The sequence below is a fragment of the Leptodactylus fuscus genome, chromosome 5 (assembly GCF_031893055.1).
Source record: "Leptodactylus fuscus isolate aLepFus1 chromosome 5, aLepFus1.hap2, whole genome shotgun sequence".
NCBI classification, from domain to species: domain Eukaryota; kingdom Metazoa; phylum Chordata; class Amphibia; order Anura; family Leptodactylidae; genus Leptodactylus; species Leptodactylus fuscus.
This window is the reverse complement of record NC_134269.1, coordinates 147,887,857-147,913,851: the sequence shown is the minus strand read 5'-3', so window position 1 is coordinate 147,913,851 and position 25,995 is coordinate 147,887,857. Positions and strand designations below refer to the sequence as shown.

The window sequence follows — 25,995 nt, the reverse complement described above, 5'->3', positions numbered from 1 at the left end:
TGTGAAATTACTGTAACATATTGTTATGGAGAGAACACCATACACAAATTTGAACACAACAACTCACTGGTGGTGAGAGCTCGAGGAGATCTTGAATCCTACTCAGTATATCTTCAACAAAGGCATTCATGTGTTTACTATGGGATAAAGAAAAATCACATTAACGTAAGAGATTGAAACTGCAAAGCGTTAAACTGAGTGTCATTAGTAAATTGGTTATAAACCTAAGTCACAGGGCCATGTAGAGGGGATTCTATCATTTCCAAATATACCTCTGTTGTTCAGTTTTAGTCATAAGTAAATGAGCAGGAAAGTGCTTTGAGGTATGTTTGCCTGGTCTGGGCTTTTGCCGGAGTGCTCTAGATTTTTATGCAAAGCACTTTGCCAGTCATTTGCTTACAAAAAATACAGAGTTTTGCATGACAATCGGGCTACAAAGTTGAACAACAGAAGCATATCTATTCCCTAATCTGCTGAAGGCAGTCATCATGAAACCCTCTAGGAACCCAGATGAAAAGCTACAGACCTGTCTCTAACCTAGCCTTCCCAGGGAAAGTTATGGAAAAGGCTTTTATTATCCATTTAGATACCAGACTGTGTGATGATGGCATCTCTGACTCTCTTCAATCAGACAACACATAGCAGTGAACCAGCACTCACATGAGTATTAAATGTAATGCCTTATACGTAGCTCTTCTAGAGAAAGAAATACATTGCCTTGCTGCAGTAAGGTTAATAACCAAACAATCACAAAATACTCCCATAATTCCCATCCTTTGTTCACTGAACTGACTGCCTGTAAAATTAAGAATAACCTTTAAACTTGCTTGATACCTTCAAATCCAGCTTATCCCTGGCTAAACAAATCTTCAGAAGCCCCGTACTCTTTAGCAACCTCTCAGATCAGCAGGCAAAAGGCATTTTCTATATTAAAAATAGGACCAGAGGGAAAGGGAGACACTCTCTCTATCCTAAAGCTGCTCAGGCCAGAAGTCCAGGGGCTAAGCTGACTGTTGTCGCAAAATCACTGGTCTCAGTAGTCACATTTTGGGTACCAATTAGGGTGGGTTCACTCCTGCGCCCGGTCTCCGCTTTGCAGGTTTCTATCTTCTGCCCGAGAAACTGAACAGGAGACCGAAATCAGCATTTCATTTGAATGGCTTTGCAAAGTGTCTGCTAGTGAGCACCTGTGAGCAAGTGTCTTCTGGTCTCTGCAGCGAATCTGGTTTTTTTTAACCGGACACAAAGTCCGACATGCAGGACTTTGTGTCCGGTTAAAAAAAAAAAAATATATATATATTTTGTTGCGGAGACCAGAAGACGCTCACGGGTGGACACTGACTACCGGGTTTCCATCTACTGTCCAGTTTCTCGGGCAGAAGACGGAAACCTACAAAGCAGAGACCGGGCGCAGGTTTGAACCCACCCTAACTTATCACCAGTGATGTTAACAACATTTGACTATTGAAGACAGTGACTGGCCAAAGTGGTCACCTCAAACCAGAGGAAATGGGGAACATACTGCCTGAATCAAAGACTGGGGAGAAGGAGTATCATTTTCTTGTTTCAGTTTTTTGATTATGCTGGAAATCCCAGATAATGATGATATAATAATTATCACAGAGGAACGGACAAATAATTCCATTGAAAAAAAAAAAAATCCTAGATACATGATCAGAAATACTTACTGTAGAGACTTCACAAATCTTGAAAAAAGATAAGCTGTTCTACTACGAACTTTAGGACTAGAATGGCGCAGGCCTCTGTGATCCAAAAATGCCATCTGAAAATTCATAAACAGCATATTCAAAAATATGACGATTGCGCAATATACTCAAGAAGGAAGCTATTGAAAATGAATGAAATATTAAATCTGAAGCATTATTTTTGGGTATCTTATACTGATTTCTCATAACCTCTTTTGCTTTTAGGTTTAAAACATTTCTCAGTTTGTTTCACTGTATGTAGTGTATGAAAACAGCCAATTACTTTCAGTGCAGGCAAGGATTAGGTTATATTAAAAAAAAAATAAAAAAAATTCAGACATAAGAAAATTAAACTGTAATATAAAGGAAGATTACACAGAAGTCACTAGATATGCAAGATGATATCTTACCAGAACATTAGGAATGTGGATTGGTTCAACCGTGAAGAACTTTTCATATCTTACAACAGTTTCAAAAAATTCTAATGTAACAGATGTGTGATTGTAAGCACTCACTCCTGAGGTCACCAGCTAGGAAAGGGTGAAAACAAAAAAAGTGTCATGACTTTTAACAATAGCTTTGTATTATAGTCAAGTTTTCATACAGGCAAAATGAAAAAAAAAATACAAATAGAAAAAATTTGAAACAAAAGGGCACTATGTGGGTGTAATGGGCCCACATCTTCTTGATAAATGAAGACTACCTATTGCGGACAAAGTTACTGGCCAATTTCTTCATGTCGTCATACCTGGCATGTAAATTTAATCTTAGGTAAGTAAAGGTAGTGTCACAGATCAGCTGGTGAGAGCAACAGGGCTGGGCTTTGATCTCACTGGATGGAGCCATGACCTCTGAATAAGTGGAATAGCCATATCTCCTGTAAACCTTAGGGTAAGTTTACACGGGGCACAAACCGGCTCCCGGAAAAAGGAATGACCGGCTTCCATTCATTTCAATGGGAGCCGTCTTTTTGGTCAGGATTTTGAGACTGATACGGCCTCAAAATCCTGACCAAAAAACTCTGTGTGAACTTAGCCTTATGAAGATTTGGCTTTGGAGACCAATTCTTCAAATGGGTTTCTATGTTATATCCCCCTCCATAGGAATATCTTATCTTGTTATTTATGGTTGCAATAGAGACTTTGGTCCTTTGTATTGGGGACATAGAGAAAACCCAAAAACCATTACAGGTTGAAGATATGGCTTTGTTAATGTCTAATCCCAAAGCCCCATTGCTCAGAGCAAAGTCCCTTATTAAGCATCTTTGGTATGTGCTCTGGCACATTGGCCATTGTCTTGCGGCCGGCAGGCATGCACAGTCGGCTTTGCCCTAGGCCTAGAAGTTTGAAGCCAACCCCCGGAAGAAGAACCATTCCTGAAGAAGATGGAGGCGGCACTGGAGAGTTCTCTCGCAACATTGGGGATTCCCCAGTGCTGTTTGAGCGCTGGGGCCCGCCCCCAGTGTCGCGAGAGAACTCATTTGCATATCGGCGAAAACCGGGGTTTCTACAGAACGGCGGCGCGGAGAAGACATCTACAGGTAGGAGACGAATAGCCTTTAAGGCTATTCCTACGTGATAAGCAGAAAAAAATTCAGTTTAAATGATAGGATCCCTTTAAGTGCTTTCGCCATCAATGGCTCTTAATTTAATAGAAAGTGGTTTTCCTATCATACTCACTGGTCTAGACCAGTTTGTTTCTTTGCAAATTTAAGAAAATAATGCTGTAAGTCATTTACCGTCCTCATCATATCCTGTAGAGCACTAGCTTTGGCAACATCACCACAAAAATGCGCTCCATGGGATGCAGGGATAGCTTCACCCAACATGTACAGCAGTCTGATTGCGACTTCTACTTCCATAAAAGGAGCGTTCTGCCAGTTTCTTCCAAAACAGAAACAATATGATACATTAAAAAGCTAGCAAGCTGTTGTCAAAAAATCATCAGAGATTAAACAAGGCAGAAGACAAGACAAATCCTTTGAATGATTCCTGCATTGTCAGCTTCGCATTGCTGTCCTCTCTACCATAGCGCTTGGAGGAGGCTGCAACGACAGCTCTTATTAAATCCCTGGTTGCTGCGGCAGCTGGAGGGAAGGGTTTGATATTTTAATGCATGCTGGAAGTCATCCCTTCCTCTCCCCAATAGTATAACATAGCTCTAGAGATTTGGAGTGAAGATATCTGGAATACATCCTTAAAAGGTACCACCAATTATAAAACGGTCTTAAATAAATCGTACAGGTAGATATAAGGCTTGGTTCACACCTGTGCTAGATCACTGTTCAAGGATTCCATTTTCCATTCCATTTTTCAATGGGGAAATCAGCACAGTGTCAACTTTCCTGGTATGTGCCCCAATGCTGGAGATATTGGGGCAGTTAATTACGGTATGATGGCACTAAACCGTAAGGCCAACCCTCTGACACTGTGGAGATATCAGCACCGAATCTAACAGCACCAGGGCATATACCAGGGAAGCAGACAGGGCACTGAATTCAGTGCACAACTTGGCTTTCCAGCACTTTATAAAACCACATATTGATGAGGACATTACAAGTACTCTAAGCTTCTTTTTTTTTTTTTTTTTTTTTTTTTTTGCATATCAGTAACATAGAAATATGTTACTTAAAGTTGAGAATTTAACTCCATACTTACTGTAGTGTACTATTAAAAACCCTTCGGACAGAAGCCAGCAATAACTCTGGTGATACTTGAGCAAGACGATCTAATAACAATTTCAGCTGCTTTCTGTATTCTACAAACATTGCTTCATCTTCACCCTAATAGCAAAGAAAAGGCCAAAGTTTGAGTTACAACGCAACAATATAAGATCTGTCAAACAAGTAAAAAGTGATGGACTACAGCTAGGGTTATATAAGCAGGTGTTTCACAGATTACCTTTCAAACTTAATGGAATTGTAACAACTTCAGGTCAAACTTCTAATGTATTAGCTACATTCCCATAAGAAAGGGGATTATTCAATGGATAATAGCTAGGGAGACAGGGAGGGGAGGAGTAGGCTGGAGATAGTGTGAGAGCCTACAACTACCAGAATGCATTGCAGCAGGAAGCTACACACCATTTAAACAAATACAGAAGATGCTAGGCCTTCCCAGAAATAACTCAAAACACTGCTAGAAATCACTGTAAACAATAACAGACCTTTTAACCCTATAAAGACACAGCTCAAAAGTGACTTGAGGACCAGGCCTCTTTTTTCAAAACTGACATGTGTCACTTTAAATGGCAATAACTTTGAGACGCTTTAACTTACACAAGTGATTCTGAGATTGTTTTTTCGTAACACATTGTCATGTCAGTAGTAAATTTTAGTCGATATGTTTTGTCTTTAATTATGAAAAAATAGGAAATTTGGTGAAAATTTTGAAAAAAATGCAGTTTTCAAACTTTGAAATTGCAAGCCTTTCAAATAGAAATCCATACTACCCAAATTTTTTCATAAATATAATTAACCATATCTCTGATTTATGTAGCAATCAAATTTTAATCACCCTTTCATTTTTTTTCAGATATTATAAGGCTTACAAGTCAAGCAGTAATTTTCCAAATTTTCAAGAAAATTTCCAAAACACATTTTTCAAGGGACCAGTTCAGTTCTGAAGGGTACTTGAAAGGCCTCTCTAATAGAACCCCCCATAAGTCACCCCATTCTAAAAACTGCACTCCTGAAAGAATCCAAAACAGCAGTTAGAAAGTTTCTTAACCCTTTCAGCATTTCACAGCAATAACAAAATGGAGGTCAAATTTACATTTTTCAATTTCTGTCACTAATCTATTTATTTAGCCCTAGAATTTACACATTTATTAAGGGTTAAAGGAGAAACTACACTGCACATTTTGTTACACAATTTCTTCCGAACATGATAATACCCCATATGTGCTGGTACCCTAATGTATGGGCACACGGTTGCTCTCAGAGCGGATGGAGCGCTAATTGGATTTTGTAGGCCAGATTTTGCTACAATACTTTTCAGGCACCATGTCCCATTTGCAGAGCCCTCAATGTGCCAAAACAGTGGAAACCCCCAAAATGTGACCCCATTTTGGAAACTAGACCCCTCAAGGAATTTATCAAGGGGTATAGTGAGCCCTTGGACCCTACAGGTGTTTCACAGATTTTTTTACCGTTGAGATGTGAAAATGAAAAATTACTTTTTTTATAATAAAATGTCACTGTAGCCCCAAATTTTTCATCTTCACAAGGGGTTAAAGGAAAAATTGCACCCCATATTTTGTTACACAGTTTCTACCAAACACGACAATACCCCATATGTGCTGGTACCCTAATGTACGGGCACACGGTCGCTCTCTGGATGGAGCGCTAATTGGATTTTGTAGGCCAGATGTTGCTAGAATACTTTTCAGGCGCCATGTCCCGTTTGCAGAGCCCCCAAGGTGCCAAAACAGTGGAAACCCCCAAAATGTCACCCCATTTTGGAAACTAGACCCCTCAAGGAATTTATCAAGGGGTATAGTGAGCACTTGGACCCTACAGGTGTTTCATAGATTTTTTACCATTGAGATGTGAAAATGAAAAATTACTTTTTTTTATAATAAAATGTCACTGTAGCTCCAAATTTTTCATCTTCAAAGGGGTTAAGGGAAAAATTGCACCCCACATTTTGTTACACAATTTCTCCCGAACACGACAGTACCCCATATGTGCTGGTACCCTAATGTACGGGCACACGGTCGCTCTCAGAGCGGATGGAGCGCTAATTGGATTTTGTAGGCCAGGTTTTGCTAGAATACTTTTCAGGCACCATGTCCCTTTTGCAGAGCCCCCAAGGTGCCAAAACAGTGGAAACCCCCAAAATGTCACCCCATTTTGGAAACTATACCCCTCAACGAATTTACCAAGGGGTATAGTGAGCCCTTTGACCCTACAGGAGTGTAACAGAATTGGCCCAATAAAAGGAAAAGTGACATTTTTTGTTATAAAATGTTGCTTTAACCCCAAATTTGCATTTCCACAAGGGGATAAAAGAGAAAATGCACCCCAAAAATTGTTACGCATTTTGTCTCAACTACAGAAATGCCCCATATGTGAATGTAAAGTGATGTATGGGCACGCTGTGAGGTCCAGAGCTGAAGGATCGCTATTGGGATTTTGGTGGGCAAATTTAGCTGAAATCTGTTTCAGTCACCATGTTGCATTTGGAGAGCCCCTGAAGCGCTAGAACAGTGGAAACCCCCCCAAAATGACCCCATTTTGAAAACTAGACCCCTCAAGGAATTTATCAAGGGGTTTAGTGAGCACTTGGACCCTACAGGTGTTTCACAGATTTTTTTACCATTGAGATGTGAAAATTAAAAATTACTTTTTTTTCCAATAAATTGTCCATTTAGCGCCATATTTTTAATTTTTGCAAGTAGTTAGAGAATTAAAAGCCCCCCAGAGTTTGTTACACAATGTCTCCTGAACATGGCAATACCCCATATGTGGCCATAATCTGCTGTATGGGAACATGGCGGGGCTCAGAATGGAAAGAGCGCTATTTGGCTTTTGAGGGCAGTTTTCTGGTGCCATGTCGCATTTGCTGAGCCCCTAAAGTACCAATACAATAGAAACCCCTCAAAAGTGACCCCATTTTAGAAACTACACCCATCAAGGAATGAATCAAGGGGTATTATCATTTTGAGCCTAAAAATGCTTCCCAAAAATTAATGTACAAAATGAAAATTTTAATTTTTCAAGAAATATGCCATTTTGGTGTCCACTACATTGCACCCACTTTGTGTTGTCAGATACCTGCACTCCGAAAACTATTAAGTGGGCGATCCCGAGGGTCTAAAAATTATAATTGTGGGTGTAAACTGCTGCTTGGGCACACAGCAGGGCTCAGAAGGGAAGGAGCACTACGCTTTTTGGGGTACAGATTTAGAGGGATTTTCTGGGCGCCATGTTTTTGCAGAGCCCTGGAGGTGCCAGTGAACTGGAATTCCCCAAGAAGTGACCCCATTTTGTAAGGGCAATTTTAGGGTCTCTGCAAAAGTGTCATGGCATCCAAAAAAACGGAACCGTCTAAGTATGTGCTCCAAAAACCAAATAACCCTTCTTTCCTTCTGTATCCGGCTGTGCCCCAATATCAGTTTATACCCACATATCACATTACATATGTTATCCTGGGTACACCAGTGTCATATATGTGCCCTAATATCAGTTTATACCACATATGACATTACATACATTATCCCGGTTACACCAGTGTCATACATGTGGCATAAACTGCAGTTTGGACGTACAGCAGGGCGCAGAAGGGAAGGAGCGCGATGCGGCTTTTGGAGCGCAGATTCAGATGTTTGGTATCTGGACGCCATGTCATGTTTGTAGAGCCTGTAGGGTACCGGAAAAGTGGATTCCCCAAAGGAGTGACCCCAGTTTGAAAACTGCATCCCTCAAAAAATTTATCAGGGGGTGTAGTGAGTATTAGTATCCCGGACGTGACTGCACTGTGGATGGCGAAGAGGGAATATATAAGCGGTGCGGAGGACATTGGGAACACCACATTCCCTACTATGTCCCAGTAGCTCCTATAATTGGGGGAGTCACTCTGGGGGTCACTTTGGGGGTCACTTCTGGTGTCTTTTCGCTCATAAGCTGTAAACATGTGGTGTCCCCTGATATTCGCTCGCACAGCTTATATATTCCCTTCCTGACGCAGCCAGTTGTGTTCTAATAATTTGGCGGTTTTTGCGGGCTTTTGTTCTTGCATTACTAGATGATATATTTTCTTTATTTTTCTGGTGACGTGGCCATATAAGGGCTTGTTGTTTGCGGGATGCGATGTATTTTGTAATGACACCATTTTTTGGTGCCTACAACTTACTGACTACATTTTATTAACTCTTTTTTTGCTGGATAAAAAAAAATAAAAAAATTCCGGTATTGCGTTTTACCTTTTAAATTTTTCGCCATGCAGCGTACAGTATAAGTAACATATTATCTTTATTCTGCGGGTTGGTACGGTTACGGCGATACCTCATTTATATTATTTTTTTATGCAATACTAATTCTGCAGAACAAAAACACATTTGGGGACATAAATCAATGTTTTTTGCATCGCCATCTTCTGAGAGGCGTAACATTTTTATTTTTTGGTTGACAGTGTTGGTTGGGGGCTTATTTTTTGCGGGACAATGTGTGCTTTTTATTGGTACTGTTGTGAGGTGCATTTGACTTTTTGATCACTTTTTATAGCACATTCTGTAAGGTGAGATAGCAAAAAAAAATCACTACTTCCAGCGGGTTTTTTCCGGGTTTTTTTTCCGTCATTTACCGTGTACATTAAATATTGTTTCAGTTTTATTGTACAGATTGTTACGGACGCGGTGATACCAAATATGTATTGTTTTTATTAATTTTTAGGTTTTTTTTTTTAATATAATTCATTTTCTATAGAAAAAAAGGGTTTTTGGGGCTTTATAACTTTATTAATTGTTTGCAAACACTTTTTTTTTTTTCCCACTTTTTTTTTTTAACTTTTTCATGTGTCCCTATGGGACACTTGAATGAGTGATGATTGCATCACTGATTCTCTATCATAGAGTGAGACACAGGCTGCAGTGACAGCCTGCGTGTTATCACTCTGCAAACAGGAAGTGAGTCATACGGACGGGACACTCAGCTTCAGGAGATCATCGGCCAGGATACAAAGGTAAGTGGGACTCAGGAATGCCAGGGGTGACTAATCAGACCCCTGGCTACATAGTAGGGATACCAGCACCCCCCGATCTCGCAGCGGGGGGTGCTGGGGACCCCCACAAGATCGGGCAACCTGTTGTTTGCCGTGATCATGTTTGATCACGGCAATCAACGGGTTAAAACCCAAAATCGGCACTCATGTCCGATGGAGGGGGATGGAGCAGGCTGTTAGTTGTCAGATACAACTAACACCCGCTCCAAGAACGCCCGCACTGCGCTGCGGGGTTTGTTTACATCCATGAGGTACTATTACCTCATTGGTCCTTAAGCACCAGACATCCATGAGGTAATAGTACCTCATAGGTCGCCAAGGGGTTAAAAAATATATATTTTTGCCCAGAAAACCCCTAACAGTCATTGATCCTTGTGCCAGACTGGATTTGTTCATTGGAATATCTATACTCAGCTGTCCTAGGGAGTTTCTCACAGCACAGAACCATATAATTTGGGACTGCTGTGCTTATTATAGTTTACTTTTTTTTTTTTTTTAACCAGAAAACCCCCTTAAGGCTGAGGCCTCACATTTTGGAAACAAAGCTTTTTTTGTTGCGGTTTTTTGAGCCAAAGCCAAGAGTGCACTGAGCATAAGATAGAAGTATCAAAGCTTCCTATATATTTCCCATTCCTTTTGTAGCCATTCCTGGCTTTGGCTCAAAAAACCGCAACAAATTTTGCAACAAAAAAAAGCTGCCTTTCCGCATTGTGGGGCCTCAGCCTAAATGTTGAGTTTAATGCTGATTTTTTATTTTTTTTTTAAATTAGCATTGTAATTAAACTTAAGTAGGCTTCACAAGAATCATGAATATAACACATTTATTAAAGATAGATCCATGAAAGTGAGGTCTTCATTACAAGTGTGTACAATGTCATTATACAGTACATAACATTTGGGAAGATTTGTGTGAAACCACTTGCCTCATTTTCAAAGTTATACTCCTCATCATAGGTCAGTTTCTTCATAACCGCCAGCATTATTGCCTAGAAGAGAAGGACAGGATCACAAACTAAAAAAATGCTGAGAAAACGGCAAGACAAGACTCATATATAAACTACATAGATATAGATACAGACCAACAGAGATACATTTGCAAACAGCTCAATATTAAACGTGTCACTATACCTATTCCCTCCTTATCTGTATCAATCTATACCCATTTCTAGGTTTCAATCAAAATAAAAGAATGAGGAAAGATGAAAAGATTTAAAAAAAAAAAAAAAAACACACAGCTGAATAAACTGTGGATTTTTAATCATGCAGCTTTTATTGAAGGGGGGAAAAAAAAAAAAAAAAAAAAAATCAACAAAAAGTCACACATACAGTCTGAAGACCACTCACCTCAATATTAGCCTTTTGTTGGTCGGAAAGTAATACCAACTACAAATGCAAAAACGCGGGAAAAGAAAAAAAATAAAGTTAGTTACAGCTCAGACGTATTTTTCGACGCACAACTTTTCTTTTTATATAAATTCACTGTGCAGGTAAAAATAAACTTTGTAATATAGTTAGAGAAAAGTGCCCGTTTAGTCACTTATTTGCCTCTTCTGTCACTGATCAAATTTGTACAATACAAATCTGAGAGGAAGAGGAAAGAGACTCAAGACATTGAGACATCTCAAGAAATCAGTCTCAAACTAATGACAGTACTTGGTAGAACTACTTCTACACTTTACAAAAAAACTCATTCTTAATTTGTACAAATTAATTGATAATTGCGTTAGGGGCATTTCTTCTCTGTTAAGGACTCACTCTCCGCTCCGGATAACTTACCTTAACTATAGGTAAAGTCTGACAAAGTGATAGATGTCACTCAAGTAATGGGGGTCAGAGCTGGACGGCAATTAAGGGGGATGAGAGAGAGCAGAGAGTGAAGCCCCAGCAGAAGAAATGCTCCAAATGCTCCGTTTCGGGTAATTTGTATTGAAATAAAATCTTGATTTTCATGAAAATGTAGCTGCACAGCAGAATAAGAAAGGCATTTTTGGAATCCGTCGATGCAGCCCTACAAGGTAGTCTTCAGTTTGATACCAATTTCCCTGCTGACAGACTCCCTTTACACCACAAGTGAATTATGGGTTATCTAGTCTTCTGACAGAAATTATTCATGAGGCCACAGAATTAAATCTCTGTCTCTCCTTCTCTCCCATCTCAAAATTACTCATAAGAAATGCCCACCAAAAAATAAAGATACAGAGAGCGAGCTACGTAGGATCAGTAGTGCCACGTCACAACTCCAGCAACAATGATGGCATGGCACCAGAGTCTATATAATTCACACATCATGTACATATTGACGGATGTTGTGATGGAAAGTCTAGTGTGGACTGCAGGGAGTAACTGTGCTAAAGGTGAAGTCTACTTACGCTATAAGCACAAGATAAGGCAACTAGTTTATTAAAATAGCATGGAAGTAATTTAAACAAAGAAACAAACAAACAACATACCTGTTTTAAGATGTGCAAATACTCGTAACAAAATCCAATAATATTGGAAGAGATATCATCGTCTTCATGGATTAGCAACTGCAACATCAGAGGCACTTTAGATTCAATAGACTGCAGAGTGTCTTGGGCACTCTTCATATCTCCAGACTTCACCAACTTGGTCCAGCTAACAATCAGAGACTGGCCCATGCCATTGACAAGTTTGGAGAATCTGGCCAGAAAATCCACATCTTCCTCCTAATGCAAAATAATGTGTCTTATTTAAGAAAGGATAAACTAGGATATACATTTCTGAAGAAACAGGATACGGATGTCACAAACCTGATTAATGCTGAAGAATCCAGCAGACTGTAACACTTGACACAGAGATTCCACCAATTTGGTTTTATCAACTGGATCCATTCCCTTATTTACAATTTCATACAAGCAATCACATGCTTCTTCTCTGAGAACCTCCACCGACATGTGACCTAGCAGCATATTAATGAATCTGAAAGATCGGATGCAAGAAGGACGTAAAACAAACAAAAAAACACTTTCTAAAAGTCAAGTAAAGCACTAAACAAATGCAGTGACACTGGCTAGTGTACACAGACACTTATCCAAAACCACATTAAGGCTACATTCACATCTGTTGCAGCATCCGCCGAAAGTTGGCAGAGGAAAAAGTCCTTTACGGACAGTTGAAGAACGACAGACCGTGTTTAACCGCCATTTCAGCGGTCCACCTTTCTGTTCAAGTCACCTGACGAACCCAAACAACAGAGATGCAATGCTAGCGTGATCCTGCTATAATTCAGTAATTTAAATACTTATACAGTTATTAATACTTTATAATTAGATGCAGTTTCTTTTATATTGTGCGAACCTAGCACAAGTGTGATCTATGGTTATCACATATACAGTGTATCTATTTTCACTTCTATGTAATCAAGAAAGCATTGCACTCTGTAGGAAGATACAAAGACCTAAACTTCGAAGGGTCTCATATGAATCTCATAACTGCTCATTGAAAAGATGTGGACTACATCTGCTGAAGTACTTATTACATGATTAAAAAGAGCAAAGGTATCGTGGAGTGGTTGTTCACAACAATTTTATTATTCTAGACTTGTTGAAAATTACCCAGCTGGTTGCTATTCACAAAACCTACAGTTTTCTTTTGCAAAAGTTCTGATAATATCCAGATCTTAACACAAAGAACATGCAAGTACAAAGAAAAATTGTACAACTCAAATCAATAATAATACAATACCTATCATTGGCAATCAATGTTAGATCTATCCATGAAACATAGGCTCCTATCACTTCAAGGCACTGGCACGTCACTTCAGAGTTAGTGTGCTGATACGTCTGTAAAATTTGGTACCATGATTCTACCAAGTTAGGGATACATTGTTCACGCATTGTGTCCTTCAGCAATGTGTTTCTGCGAGCTTCCTGCAAGTAAAGTAATTTTGTATATGAGTAGAACATGATGTCTAGTCGGGTAGAAAAAATTGCAGGTTACTGACTTGCATATAAATACAGATTACCTAAAAGTAGAGACAATACAATGTGCTTATAGAATTATATGGATCTGAGAATAGCAAAGCAAAACTTAATGAAACATAGAAAAACCCTTACATCAGTTCCACCCCTTTCAGAAAATGACAGCTATTCCACCCCTTCAACCTTCAAATGCACCAGATTTCTTACCTCTGGAGTATGAATTATATCCCGATCAACTACCTCTGCGTCGACGGCCATTAATATTCTGAGGTACAAGTCAACACCTCGGGGGTTGAGACCCACAACAGACAATATATCAAAGAAAAACTTTGGCCATGTTGTGAGATACTCAGTAACAAAGACTAGAGCAAAAACTTGTGCAGCTTTGTTACGGATGAAGGTTTTCTCTGGCTGGGCATTAAGCATCTACAATAGAAAAAGAACAGGAACTGAAATATAAGTTAAGTGCACAACTTACACATTACTGACAGCAACACATTCAGAAAGAAATCTATAAATATGTTTATGTAGGTCCTGCTTTTCCTTGCATTAAAAGCCGAGGAGAAACCATCAATTTGAGACTGGAGAGCGTCAGACACCTGGCATTCCAACCAGTCAGCTGTGTATTCTGCACTGCATACAGAGTCTGATACAGATGGCTCCACACACTGTGCAGCAGCAACGCAGTTTTAATGAGGCTCGGTTCCTTAAAATTAAGTGCACCCAGTCTAATTAGCATATGAATAAAAACTGACTTATTCAGACACCACTGAGGCAATCTACATACTAAAGGTAGGTGTGGAATAGCCTTTCTAAAGGCTATGCAAGGATGTGATTAGTTAAAAATCATTTTTCCCAATGATAGAGCCTCTTTAAGGCTGAGGCCAAACATTGGCTCAAAAAACTGCAGCAAAGCTGCATTTCCGCAAAGCCAGTGGATTAAACAGAAGGGAGAAATATAAGCACTTCCTATATACTGTATTTGCCATTACTTTTGCAGCCATTCTTGGCTTTGGCCCAAAAAACTGCAGCAAAATCATTAACAAAGTTTTCTAAGCTAAAAATTACTGATGTCCTATCCTAAGGACAGGTCATCAAAAATACAACGGCGAGTGTGACACCCAGCACCACCAGCATTCAGCTGTTCTTAGCAACTGATTCACAGAGTATGGAGCAGGAAACAAAAAAAAAATCTATTCTTTGTAATGGCAGAACTGAGACACAGCAACTTCGCTCCCTTTCTTTCCATTTGCATATACCTTCTGTTTCTTCCCCTCCTCCATCAAGTAAGTTGAATTCTATGTTAGTCCTATGTATCTCCTCCTTTTCGTGTCCTTCTATATTTGTCATTAGTTTCCTGTATTATAAGTCTTAGCACATAGACTAAGTAATTTTTCCAGGTATAAGACCATGGCTATTCTTCTATATCTTTTGCTCTAGAATTGCTTTTATTTTTGCTGTGATGGAAAATGTACTCTTAGGCTGCGTTCACACGGGGATTCCGCATGTGATATTCCGTTGCGGCTGACGAAAATAAACGGGCCTAGTCCGGAGGGTGCTGTCACGAGGTGACAACCGCGGCTAAATCAGCCTGAAGAAAGGGCAGCTTGTTTCTTTTTTCCGCTAGCGGCAAAAAATAACTCTAGCGGTCTCCATAGACCACCATTGTGAGGGGGCAGATTATGACATAGATTCCGCATCAAAATCCACCCCCTCTTGTCCCGTGTGAACGGGGCCAAAAGCCTCTAACTTTTATTGTTTTGTCATAATCATTTAATGTGAATATCCACCAAAAACATTTCTGTTTACATTTACATTCGTTCTTATGGTAGAGTTGGAAGGGACCTCAAGGGCCATCCGGTCCAATCCCCTGCGAGTGCAGGTTTTCCTAAATCATCCCAGCTATACATTTCTGTTTACATTTACATTTATGTTGTAACCTTTATTTTTCTTATTCAATAAAACAAAAAACCCATTGAAACTAAAGCAATAATCTTGCATTCTAACATCTACACCCTTTTAAGGCTTTATTTTCATATATACCTGTGCTTGAAGCCATGCCATTAGAGTTTCCCTTATTAGTTGTTGTTGAAGAGCTGTCAACTCAGCATATCTAAAACAAAATATAGAGAGGCCCTTATACAAACCAAAGAAGTATTGAGGACATTAACTAGTTACACATTTTACTGACTGAAAATCATCATCACACATATTTTGCAATAGTATACTGTAGTATATTATTATTAAAGGGGATACACTCTGCACATGGCGCATGCAGAGAATATGCACCCAATATCAGAAAACAGAGTAATGTACAAAACTGTAGGCGTTCCTTCATAAATTAATTGAAAGCACAAAAGAGTAATTGTTTGATAGAAAACGCTTAAAACACCCAAATTTAATAAATATTATTAGAATAATAACCCTATTGCCGAGTTGCTCCTTAGGAATTTCATCCCATGGCCTCATTGAGCTTAAAAGCCCCTACACGACATGAATGTTAGGACTATGGCCAGGTCCCTATGTAGCTCCAGTCTACAGCTCACTGCGGCCTCGCTTTCTACAGAGTGTCCTTGGTCACCTCCGAAACCTATAGCGGCTTCAAAAAGAAAACCACAGACGATACATACAAGGAGTGACACAACGGGGAAAGATATCAGGGATGAGACCCAATAAGCAAAAAGGCTATAACATCTAAAGCCTCATTAAGATACAATCACTGCAAATACAGAGGATAGGTGAAAATAAAGTGCCGGCATCACACATTGGTACCAAGCCTCTCTCACCATCTTCAGCATAACAACACATGTTCTTTTGACGAGGTGCAGCAATTTTAACGTTACGTAATAAATTTGGATATTTTTAGTATTCTCTATCAGGCAGTTACTTTCTTGTGCTATTACAGGAAAAAAAATACAAGGATGGAAATCATACTAACATAACTTCTACATTTTTACAGGTAAACAAAAAAAAAAAAAAAAAGCACTTAAAGTTGAACAATTTATGAAAAACCTATGGGGTTTCAAGTGGACGGGATAGGAAGAGAACCAGATATTTGCTAACAGAGAAAAAGAACATGAGGACATTGACACTTTTTTTTTTTTTCTCAGTTGGCATTGGTCACACAGTTTCCAAAACACCACAAGCTATATAGAGAGCAATATAGAGGGCCCAATTTTAAACAAAAACTGCATCTACACATGTGGCTTGTCCTGAAATATATGGCTTTTTACTATGGTTTATATACTTTGCAGAAATGTGTGAAGGTGGCCTTAGAGTTATGATATTTTTGGGACAAATATTATAAATAATACATACTTGAATTTGATTTGGTGTTCGAGGACTTGAAAGCAGAAGAACTTGACATGATCATCACTGAAAGAAAATCCAAATACCGTCAAAAAAAATTACGCACAATCAATATAAATTTAATAAAAGTCTTATTCCAACAACTGGGTCTTTAGTTTAATAACTGCTCAAAAAGAAATCTTATCAAGTAAAAAAATAAAAATTCTACACACATTCTCCTTTCATAAGTTTCTCAAATAAATATACAGAGTATCTCAGTCTACTAGTGGGAGGGGTGAATGAGGAAAGTCATCAATGCTACAGTCAGTAACAGCACGTGTGCTACTAGGCTATGAAGAACTGTATTGTCAAGCAAACAGCCAAGCTCTGTTGAAAATCTTCTACATAACATTTCAGAAAAAAAAGTTATTTATTTATGATAAAAAAAATAAATAAAAATAATTATGACACAAGCCTGCTGAAACTACTATAACTGGATCTGGAAAAGACGCTCCAGGCCAGGGAGAGCTCAGTTCACCGCAGGTTCGCTTGGATGGAGTGATTAACCTGCTGCAATGGACACTAGTGTGGTGGATGGCATTGAAATAAATCCCATCCAAACACTATAGCAAAAAGCTGGCCTCTGCCGCGACTCCCTGCTGCCTACAGCGCTTCTGACCGACATCAGGGACTACTGAGGCCTAAGATTTGTCTTTAGCAGTCACACAGCATTGTGACGCTTGAGTCTATGCGCCACAATGCCACGTGACCAGCTGAGGACAAATCATGGGCCTCAGATGTCTTTGAAGTCAGTCAGAAGCACCAAAGACAGCAGAGAGTCATGTTGGAGCCCAGGAGAGGTGAGTAACTGTTTTTGTTTCATCACCTCTCCTTGGCCTCTGCTTATTATACTCTGGGATCTGAAGACAGAGTATGATAAGAGCTTTCCGGATTTCCAAATAAAGTAGTAGCTAGTATGTAAACAATTATTGTAATAATCAAACTGAAATAGTGAATTGATTAAACTCCCAGACCTACTCTGTTCTCAAAATAAACAGAACGTACATCTACCGGACATTTATGTACATCCTGTGTCCAAGATAGGAATACTGCTTTATAAAAACATAAAATAAGACAAATATACTCACCTATATATACGTTGGGCTAAAGCTTCAGCACAGACCTGCCATGCATCTTGTGATACTTTTAACTGTTCAAAATAGGCCAATGCCTGAAACAAAAGAAGATACAACGTAAAAATTCTGATGACAGTGTAAGACAAAAGTTAGGGATTGTGTGTTTTACTCCCATTGACAATGTAGTTACAGTCGACTCAGACACAACAACACATCATCTAATTCAATGAGAGTGATGGAGATAGCCGAGTGCTATACTTCTCTCTTTGAAATTACTGCTATACTGCTCTCATTGAAAAGGACAGACCAGGATTGTGCCAGCGTCCTCCATTCTCAATGGGTGTCAAATACCATAGTGCACTCAGGATTGGTGGGGGTCTTAGCAGACAGGAATTTATTTTTTTAATCTAGGACAAAGATAATTTTCATGGCATAACCCCCTTTAAGATTTATTAATTTGCAGAATACTGATGTAAATGATACAATAAACCTACAGCATAGATTTTACTACTGACACACGGCCTGGCTGAGCGCGCACCTCGTCTTAAATGCAGGGGATATGAAGAGACCAGTTTTTTAAACTCTCTCACAAGGTCTTTAAAATTATGCTATACAGCCAATAAATAAAACCAGAGACATTTGTGCCCAGAAACAGGAGGTGCCGAGACATACCCGCTCTCTGAAGTCAGCATTGGCATTTGGGTTTAATCCAAGCAAAGCCTGTTCATCCATGTCTGCTGCTATACTTCAAGCTCCCTATTTCTCACAATAGGTTTGCCCCTTTCTGGCACGGCAAAATCAACCAACATCTGCCAAAGAATGAAAAAGCAAAGTTAGGAGAAACATGGTATTTACAGACACAATAGTGCTGCTTGTCTCAGCAAAACCCTTCAGTGAAAAACAATTCTGATGACAACATCCTGCAATACTGACCACGTTCAAGTGTGCAAAGTTTACTCACAGATACATGCAAGGGGCAAAGGTCACAAAACACTAATATCTTAATTTTTTTTTTATTTTTATAAGAGCAGTGTGTGAAAATACTTTCGCTTATTTTCACATGAAAGTATTAAAAAGGCAAATTAATTATTTTCAAGTCTATTGGCATACAGGTCTAAAAGGCCTCTCAAACCACTGTGAAGTATGAGCCTTTAATAGGAACAGAAACATAACTCGAGATGCAGAGATAATCATATTACTGGTTCGCACATACTGAGTAAAGTTGGTGTATGATAGAGAGCACATGAGAGACAGTCCTGTGGGATACATAGCAAAACTTTTGTTGTACATAGGGACACAGGACAGTAGTAAATTCATAAGAAAGTTATAGCTACAAAAACTAGAAAGACACCCACGGCCATGGTGCACAACAATGATAGAAATAGCAAAGCCTTATATGTAACAATTGCCTGAAAATATTTCTGGATGTGTTACCCCTTGAGGGGGCCGAGTGAGAGGGAACTAGTGTAGAAGCTACACAGGAAGCTGCACAGCAGGAAGTTACACCAAGTAAACAAATGCAGAGAATGCTGGCAGCAACCAAAGATAGCCAGAAATCACTCCAAACACTGCTAGGTATATGGGTGTACTTATTAACCCATTCCTAGCACTAACAGATCTTTAAAAAAAAACTGGCTACAAAAGGAATAGGAAATATAAAGCTTCATTTCCGCAATGTGGGGCCTCAGCCTTAGGCCGATATCACACACTTAGCGGTCTGTGAACTAATAACTGCACATTTATAGCATTAGTAATATTTATAGGAAGGATCACCTTACTATGGACTATTTATTATGTTGCGTTTATTGTGCCAATGTATTTCTCAGCGCTTTATAGACATTGTCATTACTCACTGTAACCCAGTTTATGATAATGTGGAGGAGTCACAAAGGCATCAGTGGTGTTCTGTCTATTCTGTTGTTAGTGCTTCAGATCACCAAGTTCTCATGTTTAATAAGTCTATAAAGTAGAAAATCATAAACATTCCTAACATACACATTAAGACGACTTATCAACTTCCTACACCTGGCAAGTGGCGCAAAAAGTTCAAGAACAGTCCCGTTTAACGCATCCCCCATGTCCCCTCATACACATCACATGACCCCTAACATTAAAATAACTCTGTTCAAGTATCTAATGGGTGAACTTTAATGGAGAACAACTTATTACTTCAAGTTTTTACCAGCAGCAGCATTTCAGCATTATGTTTGTCAGTTCCAAGTACATGGAGCTCTATTGAATTTTAGCTGCACTTCTTTTGGTTAAGACAAAAGTGTGAATTTACCCCAAAAGGAGAGCTGCAGCCCACAACACTGTGTATTCCTTTGCACGTTACACAATAGTTTACTAGCCTGAGAATGGCATGCTATCTACACTCATCGGTGACAATGGCTGCATCAGTGACCTGCATAGATAGAAGAGCATTACTGCAGCCTATTAAAGTGGAGGAGTGTATTGAAGTGCCAACTCTGAAACAATGAGGGTCTTAACAGGCAATTATTTGATACCCCCACTTACTTATCGTATCGTCATCCAATGAATATGTTCTGGGTTTTAACCAAGCACGTGGAAGTCATGTGACCCTGTTGCTGAATACCACTGGCAGTCACATGACTAAGGCCATTTGCATCTCAATTTGCTTATCTTCATGGTTTAAACAGGACTGACCAGTGAGCTATTCCATATCCTACTCTACAGAGGTCAACTGAATTGATTTAAGGCTACATTCACATATTGAATTTTTGATATTTCGGCATGGACTATTAAAGTCAATGACAATCTGTACTCCATCCATGTGAAGGGGGATTCCTAAAGCTCATTCAAGTTACGGAACTTTTTGCAAGAATAAGTCAAAAGCTGACTTTTCCCACAAATTCCAATTTAAAAAAAGAAGCCAATTGACTAGTCCCACTAAACTAGTCTAAAGTGGCTTTAAGGAATAGGATAATGAGGACTGATTATTATAATAGGTTGTAATGATCAGATGGTACTATTCCGTTATCGGGCCAGCAGAGCTGTTCAGCACTAGTATCGGGACAGCAGCAAGCAAGGCCGCATACCCGCATCGCAGTACAGTTCCGGACAGCATCGCGCATCGCAGATGAGTTTGGGACAGCATCGGGTTCAGCAGCATTCACACACACACACAGCTAATTGTAAGTGGATATACTTTATTTCGTAATTGCCGGCAGAGATGCTCAGCACTAGTTATCGGGACAGCAGCAGCATCGTAGTGAGAGAAATGGACGTGCCGGGCTGGTCCGATGCTGACAGAAAAATTGGGCGCCAAATTAGTGTGTTCGTAGTTGTAGTCACAGTACTCACCATTGTTTCAGTCACAGTTCTCAGCAGTTTTGTCAGATGGATTACACGCTGTGGGATTTACCTGCAGATGAAAAATCAGCAATTGAACTGTTCCAAGCCAATGGTCTGATCCATAAGAGCCGGTTTTGTGTTCGTAACCACCAGATGAAAATGTGTTTTTTGGCCAAAGCATCTCCAAAATGGCGGTGCAGCAAACGTCCGTGTGACGAAAAAAAGGGTGTGAGATCGCAAACTTGGTTTGCCAACTCACGCATTCCTTTTCTTACGGCTGCCCGTTTCATTTATTGTTGGTGCCAAGAGCTGACATCCGTAGAGTTTTGTGAACAGCAATTGAAGATGAATCACAACACCTTCGTAGATTGGAATAATTACCTCCGCGAAGTGTGTACAAGTGCCTTAATATCCCGACCTTCTACAAAAATAGGAGGCCTAAACAAAGTGGTTGAGGTGGATGAAAGCCTTTTTACAAAAAGGAAAAACAACAGCGGCCGGGTTCTGCCACCACAATGGATCTTTGGAGGATTGTGCCGTGAGACTAAGGAGTGTTTTGTTGTTGCAGTCCCAGAAAGATCAGCTACAACATTGATAGCTTCTATTAAAGCCAACGTGGCAGATGGGAGTATAATATACTCTGATTGCTGGAAGGGGTATAATACTACAGACTTAAAAGCTGCTGGCTACGACCATTTAACAGTGAACCACAAGTACAATTTTGTTGACCCAAACACTCAGTGCCACACGCAAAATGTGGAACGTTTGTGGGGAAGTGCTAAATGGCGCAATAAAAGACAGCGCGGAACAGCCCGCCAGCATCTGGAGTCATACTTAGCCGAATTTATGTGGCGACAAAATCATTCCAAAGAAACAATGTTCACAGATTTGTTAAAAGAGATCGCTAATTTCATGCCTCCTGTTTAAGACAAGTTATATAACACAGCCCGACACGTCCATTTCTCTCACTACGATGCTGCTGCTGTCCCGATAACTAGTGCTGAGCATCTCTGCCGGCAATTACGAAATAAAGTATATCCACTTACAATTAGCTGTGTGTGTGTGTGAATGCTGCTGAACCCGATGCTGTCCCAAACTCATCTGCGATGCGCGATGCTGTCCGGAACTGTACTGCGATGCGGGTATGCGGCCTTGCTTGCTGCTGTCCCGATACTAGTGCTGAACAGCTCTGCTGGCCCGATAACGGAATAGTACCGATCAGATCAATGGGGGTTCAGCACCCAGCTCTCCTGATCAGGTATGTTAAGGAAAATATAGCTCAAGCACATGGCTCTTACTATTCCCAGACCAGTGACATCACAGCCATGGGTCACACGGCATGTTTACAGCTTAGTCCCATTCAAATGAATGAGATTGATCTGCAATAACAAACTATACAATGTACAGTACTGTGCATGGCGAGCAGTGAAAAGGCTGCAGTGTTTAAATGAACAGCTGTATGGGGAGGGGGCTGGGTCACACCCCTCACCCATAGCCATAACCTGTTTAAGGCAGATTTCTAACATGGATCCTGTGCTACTATATGTACAATATACATTCTACAACTTCATATTCCATAAACAATGAATAAAAAGCAGGCAGAATATCACTTTAATGTGCATAGCCAGGGCATAAAGACTGCTGAGTCACTAACACCTCGGTCCCAGGTAGATCTGACATCGGATACTCCTTGAGATCATCTCCAGAAAACTTCGAGTCAGTGAAGTAATAGAGATGAATGTAGAGACTAGCAGGACATGATGCAATAGGGTGTAAGCGGACAGTGTACGGGATCAGGGGAGCAGGTACTGGGCACACTCCGTACACGGCACGTCTGCAGGGGAGACACGTGTGGACATGACAGTCAGGCACATGTGGGCACACTGACACGTTGCTGCAGCTCTCTATGGATGACACGTCGCTCCTTACAGTAACACTAGTCAGCGCAGATTGTTGCCCCACACTGCCCAGGCCAGACCCATGTGCGCTATCCGGTGTGAGAGTCAGTCACAGGCCGCCTCCCCCCACTTAGAAAGTAACCACATGGCGTAAAGATGCTGAACCTGTTGAACCCTCTTATCCTGTACAGCCCGGTCCTAAATCCTCACCTTCCCCGCAGATTACTGCTCCATACGGCGGCTCCACCTCCTAGCCGCCTTTCCGCCTCACCGGCGTATCTTACGTGGTCTCCGCTGCACCGCGTATGACGTCACAGCGTCGGTTGATCAGCACGCCTGCACAGAGGAAACGCTCCTGCGAACTCCAATAACACGTTCATCTAGTCGGCGCGCTCCAGGGGCGTGTCCTCGTGACGTCCGCACGTTGCGACACCTACAGTACTCAGTGGTTGGAGCTGGTTACCAAGCGGCAACAGTGACAGCGACATCTGTCGGTGACGAGTGCCTAGTGCAGCTGTGTCCTAGAAGTGATATGTTATTTATGTGGACTATACCGGTCTTTTCCTCTTAGTACAAGCCTATGGTATGAACAGACTGGCACTTTAGGCTTAACCATTTGTTAACCATTTGTAGAAATAAATAATTTTCGCAAGTATAAGTAATCAAAATTTTTGCAGCGTTTTAGAGCTTTTTCTCTAATCATGTTAGTTGTGGCAGTCTCCGTTAGCTTGATTGGTTGCCAATGGCAAAGACACGAAAGTAGGCACTAGTCTTAGACTTAACAGTTTTCCTTATCATGGATAGGCTATCATGTAGTAGGCGTAACTAGGAATGGCTAGGGCCCAAGACAAACAATATACATAGCGCACCTACGCCCTTTCCGCCCAAACCACATTCCTGCACACACTATTATGCCCCATAGTGGCCCCTGCACACACTATCATCCCCTTCACACAGTATTACGCCCCATTGTGGACCACCCATGAACAATTATTATACACTGGGATCTTTTCAGACCCCAAAGTATAACGATCGGTGGCTCGGGGGAAGAAACAAATATAAAACACAAAGTTACTTACCTCTCCCTGGCTCCGGCACACTCCCCGCTACTTTCATCCATCTTAAATGTTGGACCAGACATCACGTGAGCCAGGTCTGCATTACGATGCATAATGTTGCCTTGCCTGGCCTGCCTGACGTCTGGGATGTCACCAAACAGGCCCGCAGGAGAGGCGAGTCCCCCCTAATGTCCCGGACCCTGTGGCAGCCGCTACCACTGCTACACCGGTATTTACGCCACTGAAATCATGGCTGGGTATCAGGCAAGGACTCTAAATTTATGAAGAGAAATGGGAGCTGCATAAGACAAGGTTTCCAACTGCGCTTGGGTCTCCATTCTTTGGATCCACTTGAGGACCTGAAAAACCAAAACCCACTATAAAAAGCTATAGATTATAATGGGGTCTACCGTTTTTCAGTCCGAAAAATACGTAGAGAAAAGTTCTGCTAGGTCTGGTCCTGCTGTTTGGCTGTATTCTTTTACATAAGTCCTCGTCGGCTGTGACATCCCTGTTGCCTTTCATTAGGCCGCTGAGGCCTATTTAGCCTGGACCACCCCTTTAAGGTGGTTTGAAATAGGGAAAGCCAAAGAAGCGTGTATGATTTGAAAAAGAACTATAGACGTATGAAATTTACAAATGAACGTTTTCAGAAACCTGTGCCTTTAATTTTCTGAGAATACATTTATTTTAAGCCGAATATTGGAATAAATCTTGCATGTTATTTTGTGAGAACTGGATAATACTTCATACAAAGCTGTCCTAGGAATAGGTAGTTAATAGCACAGTATTGAAAAACTGCTTTAGGCTAAGGCCCCCCCCATAACCACCCAAGTGGCAAGGCATCACAATTTTTCCCGCAGCTCTTTTCACATAATTGACATGCTGCAATTTCCAAAACTGCAACGGTTTTGGAAATTGCAGCACATAAGTGCTGCAATTTCTAGGATACAATGTATAAAAAGTATAATAAATCTACCCCACAGTGTGTCACTACTAAAAATGGGTGGAACCTCAGGGGAAATGACAAAAACATACTCATCTTCCGTAACCTCTTCTGGGTCTCCTCACAGCATCTAGTGCTCTACGTCTTCATTCTCATGGTATCTGGTGCTCTTCTGTGATGTCATGTGCCTTATAATTGGGCCTCAGAGGTGACATGGGCATGCCAAGCACCATGTCACCACTGCGGCATCTAACTATTATACTTGGTCTGAAGAGTCCCCTTGTAATAATTTACAAGTAGTGGCCATTTTAGTTCATCCGAGATGAATTGGGGTCGAGAATAGCCTGGTACTGATGTGTGTTTAAAGAGGACCTTTCATTGATTTGGGAACAGGCACTCTATGGATGAGCACTGTCAGCAGAGGGAGGGGGCGTTCCTCCCCGCTCACACTGTACAGCGCTATAGGCGCTGCTGTGGAGAAGGACGTTCCTGACGGACTGTCAGAAACGCCCTTCTGACTGTAAAGAGCTACCGTACCGGCATCCCTAGCTCTTTACCTGGGGCACAGTTCGGGAAAGCATGGACACGCTGTGATTTCCAAAACTGGCGCTGTTTTGGAAATAGCAGAATGTTAATTATATCTACGTAAACGCCGGCGGCTTCCCCGTAGATATAATTGTAGCAGAAAGTTCACGGCAGAAAACTCCACAAACTTTTTGTTTAAAGTGCTGCGGGAAGAACCGCAATGCGTTCCTGCGTTTTTTCCCACAGCGCCCGTGGGGCCTTAGCCTCAGGGCTCCTAAGAATTCATTTAGCCATTTCTAGCTCTCTAAGGCAACTTCACTTAGACATAACAGGGGCTGTTAGTGACAGGTTTGGTAAGCAGCGGATAGAAACTGCTAGTTTAACCATACATTTAAAATGCTGAACAAGTAGCCTGTTTTGGGGGAAGGTGCTTGCCCCTGGGTTTTCATATACACATTGCA

The 25,995-nt window shown here is 40.7% G+C and overlaps 1 protein-coding gene across 1 annotated transcript in view; it reads right to left on the bottom strand.

The window, feature by feature from the left end:
- The window catches only part of XPOT (exportin for tRNA), a 33,605-nt gene extending 10,204 nt beyond the window's left edge, over positions 1–23,401 (bottom strand). The window contains exons 1-16 of the mRNA XM_075274451.1: positions 23,216–23,401; positions 18,465–18,601; positions 17,805–17,887; positions 16,687–16,743; positions 15,412–15,481; positions 13,576–13,794; positions 13,133–13,317; positions 12,199–12,367; positions 11,878–12,114; positions 10,772–10,810; positions 10,351–10,413; positions 4,364–4,488; positions 3,445–3,589; positions 2,117–2,236; positions 1,689–1,783; positions 68–137 (exon numbers count right to left, since the gene is read on the bottom strand). Of these exons, the coding sequence (XP_075130552.1) occupies positions 68–137; positions 1,689–1,783; positions 2,117–2,236; positions 3,445–3,589; positions 4,364–4,488; positions 10,351–10,413; positions 10,772–10,810; positions 11,878–12,114; positions 12,199–12,367; positions 13,133–13,317; positions 13,576–13,794; positions 15,412–15,481; positions 16,687–16,743; positions 17,805–17,887; positions 18,465–18,524 (1,737 nt within the window). The 5' untranslated portion in view covers positions 18,525–18,601; positions 23,216–23,401. The remainder of the gene's footprint in view (positions 1–67; positions 138–1,688; positions 1,784–2,116; positions 2,237–3,444; positions 3,590–4,363; positions 4,489–10,350; positions 10,414–10,771; positions 10,811–11,877; positions 12,115–12,198; positions 12,368–13,132; positions 13,318–13,575; positions 13,795–15,411; positions 15,482–16,686; positions 16,744–17,804; positions 17,888–18,464; positions 18,602–23,215) is intronic.
- Positions 23,402–25,995: the final 2,594 nt, after the last annotated feature.